The sequence below is a fragment of the Apteryx rowi genome, unplaced genomic scaffold (genome assembly GCF_003343035.1).
Source record: "Apteryx rowi isolate R43461 unplaced genomic scaffold, aptRow1 scaffold_86, whole genome shotgun sequence".
NCBI lineage: Eukaryota > Metazoa > Chordata > Aves > Apterygiformes > Apterygidae > Apteryx > Apteryx rowi.
Window position 1 is genome coordinate 2,046,973 of NW_020451160.1, and position 8,907 is coordinate 2,055,879.

The window sequence follows — 8,907 nt, forward strand, 5'->3', positions numbered from 1 at the left end:
AAGAAACAGGGAAGTATACTTCAGTGCTGTGGTCATAAGGCATTGAATTCACATTAGAAAAACATCCTTCATATTAGTATTTAGGACTTGGCTGCCTACATAGCTGAGGTCATACATGGACAAAGCACTATTGTAATGTGCTTGTGCTAATTTTGGTGTGCCTTGTGTCATCTGTTTGTGGAAGTGCATTCATAGAAGAGGTGCAGCTTGCTCCCTCTAAAGTGGAGTGCTGCTTTCTTGATTAGCAGAGAAATTGCACGCAGCCAGCCATGCTTCCTTCTTGCCTTTTGTTTTCCTAAAGCAGATGCCTGTTTGTGGGCATAGTGGAAGGAGGCTGTTTTTTGGGGGGAGGGGGAGCGGAGGGAGAAACTAAGATGAGAAATTCATGCAGATGGGAGCAGGTAAAATTACAACTAAGTTCTTACAGCAATAGTACACAAAGTCATTCTTTATGAAACTTCAGTAGAAGGCATAATTGGATATGGTCTGAACATATCACTTCTTTCAGCGGACAAAATGTTTATCTTGCGTCTTTTGTTGTACATATAGTAGGAGCATTTTCTCTTTTTGTTTATTGTGCACAGGTATGAATGATCAAACAGGGTACCCTGTAGTAGAGCTGGGCCAAGATTCAGATTGTCTGACACATCTAGTAGTGGAGTATAGTGTGTGGGAGATGAAGGAAAACCTGATGCAAAATACTGTATTTTAGAACATAGGAAACAGTGCCTTTTTAGTAACTACTTTCAGATTTGACCACAACTAGCATCTCCCCAACAGATTCATCTATCTGAAAAGTGTCCTCTTCAGAGCTCAGGACCAAGACGAAGTCTTGGATTTTCTGGGTATACTATGCAAAAAGCAAGGTACCTTATTTAAGCAAGCATCTCCCACCTGCCTTCTCCATACCTGTTTTGCACCCTGACACTATTTTATTTGGTATTAAAAATGTATTACTGAATGATTTTTTTCAAAGTTGTGAGCTGTTTCACCCCAACCCACCCCCACCTCCCCAAAAAAGGGAAGAAATCTACATACTTGAAACAACTGATACTTTAATACAGGTGAAAAGTAGCAATGTCAGTTCAGTAGAAGTTTGTAGTGCAAACAAAAGTTGTCCTTGGAAAAACACTAAGTTCTGTAAACTTATTCTCAGTTGTCATACTAACGGTTTATTGTTCAAAGAAAAAAAAAGCTAGTGTGCCTTAGAGTTTATCAAACTGCATAAAACATACAAAAATATTTCTCTGAATGCATAGACTTACTGTTATTAGCACTATTATTCAGATCATGACTGAAGTTAACAGTTATTCCTTGTGGAAACTACAGCAAATAAAGCTTTTTTTAAACCAGCTGCTGCTATAGCTGAGTTTTCAGTAATTAGTGGAGGCAGTCTTTACACTGATTTCCTAAACACAGGAACTGCAAAATTAAATACTTTTAATTGAGTCATTAACTAATAGATTTTTCTGAACAATTATTGCACATCATCTGAAGTAGTCTTCAAACTATGCTGAAAGGATAAATATGCAAGTGTTAAGATAAAAGCCCCTTCCTTGTCCTACAAGAAAAATTAGCGTTGTGTAGCTATGAGTTTTTGCTTCATACTGTGTCACAGTCTTGAGCTTAGCAGGAGCTGAATCACACTTTAACACTAGCACACCTCCTGGATGCAGAAAAAGGGAGAGAGTGGGTACTTAAACAGTTACACAGGGAATGAGGCAAGACTTCACTTCAACTAATAAAAGTTCAATTTTGTGCACTTAGACTCCTTAAACAGCAGCATTGCAATGGTTGGCAGAGTTTAAGTGATGAGATGTTAAGTCACATTCATTGTAATATGGAGCAGTTGGGAAAGGATGATGACTGATTATTTTCAATCCACTATGCAAAAATTTTGAGCTGAAGAAAGCGCAAATAATTTAGTAAAATCCTGAACACCAAAACAAGCATCTGTTCTGTTGGCAAAAGGGATGTTCATATTCTTCTGACCTGCGTGCCTATACTAACCTCACAACTAGCCCCTGGAGGAGCAGATTCAAAGATAAAGCAGCTTCTCCACAGGAAGCTAAGAAATTGTGGCAGCTATGCTGCTCCTACCGAAACCTGTCAATTGTACAGTGCAGTCTGAACATCGATACTGCAGTCCAGATCAGCAAAGAAACAGTTTCAGCTATGCATAAAGACTCTGCTCTTATGCAGCTTAATAAACCAGAGGTGGAAGGAAAACCAGTACTAGATTTTTTGTTGTTGTGTTTTCTTTTTAAAAAAAAAAAATCACTCCTGTCCAGAAAGAAAACAAGTACCCAAATAAAGTTTTTGGTGCAAAGGTTATCACTGTAGGGTTTTTTGTAGCAAAAAAAAAAAAAAAAAAAAAAAAAAAAACCTCTTAAGGTATAGCTTTGCAAACTACCATGTTAGTTGGAAAAATTTCAGGATGTTAATGCTGCAACACTGCTGCTACTTAAGTACCTTAAGAGAACTTGCTTGGGATGAAGAGGAATGATTTCAGGTTTTGTTTTGATGGTGACTTTCACCATTCATAAAACCACAGATGAATGTTTTCATTTTTGATTTGCTTATATGAAAGTTAAGCAGTCTGCATCTTAACCAAAGCCTTTTTTTTTGGGGGGGGGTGGGGGGGTGGTGTTGTTTTTTAATATTTAGTGAAAGCGCCTGGAGGCCTTCAGGCCACTGCAGTACTTACCTGGCTAAAACATTTGACACTATGTAAAAGTGAGACTAGACTTAAGTAGACTGTGCACTGTGAAGTTACAGCTTATTTATTCTTCCAGGGGTGCAGTGCTAATTGCCATTTCTCCTATTTTATGTTCCCTGTTTAGTATGGCTAATCAAGAGCATAGTATGTTCCTTAAGCTTGTGATACCTCAAAAATATACTATTGTGCTTCTCCTGCTCCTCTCACAGCAGAAACTAACCATGCATCCCTGAACTGGTCCATGAGGCTTGTCCATAAAGTTACCTGACTGCCAGTACTGAGTTTTGATGCGAGTAATGCAGAGTCTTCTCAAGAGGTTGGAAAAAAAAAAAAAGACAGTCTCAGCTCTGTGCTCACTTCCTTACCTCCTGAAACATAACAAGCTTTCTTTTGAATTGGCATGTTAGCTTACTTTGCTGCAGTTAAGAGATGCTTCCAGATTTTTTTTTTGTGGAGTTGGAAGGATCCCATCCTTTAAGTTGCAATTATTCTTACAGGGGAAAGCAACAGCCATTACATGTGGACAATTTTACTCCACTATTCTTATTTTCAGCCCAGTGAAAAATTGTTTCTCCTGGCACTTGTGGGTATTAAATACTTCTACCCCCAGCAGACAGACAGAATGGTGTTCTGCTAATGGGCCGTGTTTAGGTGGAGAGTAAGGCCATCTATCTGCACCATGCAGTGCAGTGTGGTGCAGAGCTGCAAGCTAACAAACACCAGCACAAGCCATAGTGCAGTATTTTGCATATATACCAGCTTCTGCCTAGCAGCAACACAGCCAGGATGACATGATGCTGCAGGAAAATAAGACTTTTGTGCACTTGAGGTATGGACCTGCTTCAGGTGCGGTTCTGGGGTTAGCTTGCACAGAGGCAGTTCAGGCCTCTGTGCCCATGATATAGATATGGCTCAAATAATAGGGAATGTCTGTTGCACTTACCACTATTGCACTTCAGTCCTGGGCCTACACATGAAATTTAAAAGCCATGTTTCACATGGAAAAAAGTCAAATTCTTGAAGATGCTCCTCTCTTGACTCCCACTAGTGCAAGCCTTCAACTTGTCAGTCCTCAGTTCACATAACATTTTGTGAAGTGAAAAAAAGACACTGTATCTTGTTAAGACTTTAGGAAGAGATGAACGAATTGCAAATTTTACATTTTTGGAGAGCAACAGTTCATTATATGCCAAAAAACCCTCTAAAGTTTAACTTAATTAGAAAGTTTAAAAAGAATATATACTATTTATTTCCTGAATCTCTTTTCCACAACGCTGTAACTTAGTCAAAGAGTGCAAGTACTCAAGATACTTTTCATACCAACAATTAAGTTCTTCCTGCCCTCTTGCCAAATACAACTAATAAACTTTATTGAACTGCATTGGAAGCATATGATTTTAGTAGACAAATGAGGTATCCTTTATCTCAATACAGCATCAAGTAAAAAAATAAAAGCAAAGGGGATATTAAATATCAAAGATAAACTATTAGTTAAAATATTAACCCTAACAATAACTTAAGGTTTCACACACACTTAATTCACTGCCTTCAAAAGGCAGTAGCATGTAATTAGCAGGTTTTCATATTCTAGATTCATCTAGAAGAGTCAGTAAGTCAGCTTTGATGCTCTACTATTGTAGCATGGTCTTTCAGTCAAAGTTGATGCAGCATTTCTGAAAGGAGAGTTGTCGCTTTTTGCAAGAACTAATTCCAGTTCTTGAAAGTCCTGAAGTCTGGCAACATCCTTGTCCTTTTAAAGATGGAGAGGAGAATAAAATCACTTCTAAACACATCTACTTTTACTTTGTAAATAATTAGAATAGCTAAAGAAAGTAAAAACTAAAACTGTACAGTGTTCACACCCAATAATATGAATAAATAATGCCAAAAATCGTGTCAGCGTATACTCTTTCTTTCAAAGCTTTGACTATGTGTATGTCACTTTACTGAGAGTTGTGACCAACAGATTTCATTTACAGGACTCCAGGTATTTTTAAACCTAAGAAGCATGTTCTTTTGTTAATGGCATATCTTTAAATTATTCACATGCCAATTTGTGGATTTTCTCCCCTTACTATTTGTTCTTTTAAGACAAGCAAGCACTTAAGCAATACATGGCAATTACGCTAAAAGCACACTAATGCATTGTTTTTGATACATTTCAAAAGAAAAAAATCTATCTGTAATCATTTCATATGCTTTAGGAGCTGAAATACTCTATGCCTAATTTGACAAAAAAATATTTTGAAATACACTATGGTGAAGTTAGAAGAAGAAAAGTCCAGTATTCTTTTGACTTTGTGAACTTAAATCAGGTTTTGTTTTTTTAAACACAATGCCATGTTTTGCTGATCTTTCTACAGAAATATCTTCTCCGATGTCTACAAAGCACAATGTCAAATTAATCTGTGATTTGAAAGCTCTTACCTTTCTTACCAGTGTATTAGGTAATTTCCTGATCTTCTCTACTTGTTCTGGATTAACACCCAATTCACAGCAACTCACTCTGAGCAGATCTTGATAGGTCAGTTCTTGTCTGTCTAGTTCAATTTCAATGAAGTCATTGTCTCTGAGGTTCTGGACTCTTACCTTAAGCACAAGTTCTAATTGAAAAAAAAGATTGAAATAAAAGGTTTTTTTCCCCTCAAAAATATCCCCCAAACCTAATGCTAAAGTATCTACAGTTATCTTCTGAATTCAGGTTTTTTAAGTACAATACCCATTATCTCACTGAGACATACTGTGCAATTAATTGAAGGTTTTATTTCAACAACGGTGGTTGAGACAGAACAGAAATGCACAGGGGAAGCATGTTTACAATGTTAAAAATCTGATCCATCCAGTTATAAAGTCAAGTTGCTACCAAACTATCAGAGATGTACTTTTTGCTATATATGTTTTGCAAAATTAGGATTTTAGGTTGCTTGGGCATAAAGACTGATCCTTCCATGGGAGGAAAATAAAAAGAGCTTGCAAAGGGTTACTATGTTTAAAATACTGTATAACCAATTATCTTACTTAGGAGAGCAGAAAAAAAGTCCTAGGTATCATTTTGTTCTTTTTAGCCAAAAATCAACATCTCTGCCTCCATTCCAAATTCATCTGAAAGCCAAATGAATCATTTTAACTTCAGCTTTCAACTAGTAACCAAAATAATACAGAACAGTATATAATAGAAAGATGGGAAATTACACTTCATTACCTTGCATGTTATATGGGAAAGTTCCAGTAAAGAAAAAGGGCTGAAACGTCGGTGCAGGACCAGTAGGTGAACCCTTCGTTTGCTGAGGTATAGCCTGCTTTGATGCTACTGGAGAAAACAGACCTCTACTATGAGACAAGGATGGTTGGCAAATAGGGCCATTCTGTACATTCGGCTTTATGCATTTTGGTGCTGTGATAGTTGCCGACGGGGTGGGCAGCTGTTCTGCGGTGTCTAATGCAGGAAAATCATCTTCACCGTTCAATGATGTAGGCGTGCAAATGCTTTCAACCTGAGTTGCTGATGAACAAGGACTAGTTTCACACTGGGAAGCAGATGACATGGAGACGCTTTCATTCTGGGATTCCACCAAGTTGTCTGGAATGCTTTCTTTAGTGTAAATATAAGGGAATGGTGGATTGGCCAAATAGTTTGCAACAATTGGCAAATTGAAATCTTTTACTTCTTGACATTCATTTTCTTCCTCTATCAATGCAGTTCAAAAATAGAGGGATAGGAAGTGGAGAGAGGGGAAGAAAAAAGTTATTAGATAGATCTTTCTCATTTTGAAAATAAAGTTTTCTTAGTGTGTCTTAAAACTACAGTATCTCATTTTGAGGTAATCATAAGGATGATATTAATTTATCATAAGTATATGGCACCTGTGAGGCAACTTAAGTATAAAATGAAAGAAAAAATTGGGAATTTTTACAATGTGTTGTGGGGTTTTAAAAGCAAAGCAGAAGGAAACATTTAAAGTGATGTCTTTTCTAGCGCTGCTGTTCCAGGATTTTCAGAGGAACTGACCAGTAGTTCTTGGCTAAATCTTATTTTGTAATGCTTTTAGTACACTGCTGTGTATAGTTTATCATGACCCATGCCAATAAATTAAACAGAATTATTTATTTGGGTTAGTGAATATTTGGTAAGACCCAAGCCACCTCTTCTCTTGCTTAAAGTAAAGTACTGCAGTAAATTAAATTCTTGCCTGGCTGAGAATTGTAGGACGTTTATACTAATGTCAAGGCAGTTCAGAAAGATCTGGTCAACAGCTCTGCACTCCCAGAACAAAAAAAATTTAGAAGAATGTAAGTAATAAGTGTTTATTCCACAGCAAACACATGAAAGCTTAATAACTAGACAGATATATAAGGCAACAATGAACAGGGTATTCATTCACTCAGACTTGTCAGTTTAGATGTTAAAAACAGTCAGAACTCAAGTCATTTGCCCTGAACGAAGTTGAAGAAAGAGCACCTTGCTCAAAAGAAAACAAAACTGTTTGTGCAAAGAATGTGCCATTCCTTCAATTGCACCTGTTGTAATCTTAGTCATGATTTAGCTGCTACTTCCTTTAAGATAATAGTATATCATTAATGTAAGATCACATCATTATAGAGAGCTATTCACATATAAGTACAATTAGCAGAAGATTAACATCAAGATTTGTAAAGGTGAAACACTTTAAACAATCTGGAGTCCATAGTACAGAGCTGCTGATGGAAACAGGCACCTGCAATGTTCAAGAGTGGCGCAGATGCAAAGTTTAACATGAAATACATTAGTGGGACTCATTGGGTTTATAGAGAGAATCATGAAGGAAAAATTAATATTACAGCAAGTCCCAGTGTAACAAAATTCTCAGAAACCATCACTTGTGAAATTCGGCAGTCGCTTTAATTGTAAGATTTCTTATGGTCAAGCAATGGTCAAATTGTACAAATGTGAAAGCCTCCAAGTGCAGCCTACACGCTAGCTCTGTTTAGTCAGAGGAAACATGATTGCACGGGAAACATTTCCCAAGCGTACAAGTCTTCAATCTCTTGATGACAAAGCTCTGAATACTTACACTTTCTAACTGAAGTCCCCAGGTCTATTTGCATGAGTATGGATTACAGTTATAAATCAGGGCTGTATAACTAGATACTGACGAAACTTTGACTGGTGTAACCTAGTGGCCAAGATAAAAGCATTAAAAACACAAAAGAGAAATATTAAAAAAAAGGAACGGTACCTCCCAAAAGCTTCCTGATGCCTGGCTTCGAGGTTAGCTGGGCGGCCAGCTCTCCCGYGGCCGTGAGGATGGCCTTGTCGGCCCCCGCGTCCAGCAGGCACGACACCACTTGGGCATGGTTCCGCTTGCAGGCCCAGTGCAGGCACGTCCTGCGGGAAGCAACGCCTGGTTGGAGCTGCGCCTCTGCGACCTGCCTGTAACTATCTATCTGCCTGGATCACAACCAGGAGTAAAGTTCCTTCACTGGGTGGTCTTTTTTTTTTTTTTAAGTTATGATTCGGTTATAAATTCTTTGGGGCGAGGACGTGATATGGTACCGTGCGGGGCAAACMGCGCTTCTCCACCACCGCCACCACAAGCTGCGCTGCCGGCCCCGCACACGAGCAACTTTATTAAAAGAGGTCCCAGATGTAGCTCATGGGGCAGGGAGCAACGGGACGGCCTCCTCTCTTTATGATCCTCTAGCAGGAGAGCGCAAAGCCCTTCGAGATTAGCATTTCCTCTTCTTTAAAGAGGCAAAACCAAGAGCGGCGTCCTGAGAGAAGACCTTACGTGGGTGCAGCTACGTCCCACGGGGGGAACCCGGCGTCGCCCATCTCGGCCCCAGCCCCCCTGCGAGGCCAGGGAAGCGCCTCCCGGGAGCGGGGCTGCCGGCCCCAGGGCTGCTGCCCTCAGCGCCGCCCGCGGCCACCCCGGGCCCCGGCACACGGCCGCTGCCCGCCCCCTTCTCCCCGCGCGGCGCAACGACGGTTTCCCGCCGCCCAGGCGCGAGCCAAGAGCCAGCGGCCGCCTCCCTCGGCCCCGCCGCCGCCGGCGCCCCGCACCCACCAGCCGTTGATCTCGTTGCGGGAGTTGATGTCCGCCCCCGCGCGCAGCAGCCGCCGCACCTCCTCCACGTCCCCCAGCGCCGCCGCCTCCCGCAGCCGCTCCGGCAGCTCCCGCGCCTCCGAGGGGCCGCTCATCGCCGCGCCC

General features: G+C 40.3%; 1 protein-coding gene across 1 annotated transcript; it reads right to left on the bottom strand.

Annotated features, from left to right (window-relative positions):
• Positions 1-1,038: 1,038 nt before the first annotated feature.
• Positions 1,039-8,897, bottom strand: LOC112977696 (ankyrin repeat domain-containing protein 40-like). The gene is made up of 5 exons (XM_026090347.1): positions 8,764-8,897; positions 7,936-8,084; positions 5,922-6,407; positions 5,147-5,322; positions 1,039-4,469 (listed from the first exon to the last, which is right to left on the bottom strand). The coding sequence occupies exons 1-5, from the start codon at positions 8,895-8,897 to the stop codon at positions 4,326-4,328; spliced, it is 1,089 nt and encodes a 362-aa protein (XP_025946132.1). The 3' UTR covers positions 1,039-4,325.
• Between the last annotated feature and the right edge of the window lie 10 nt (positions 8,898-8,907).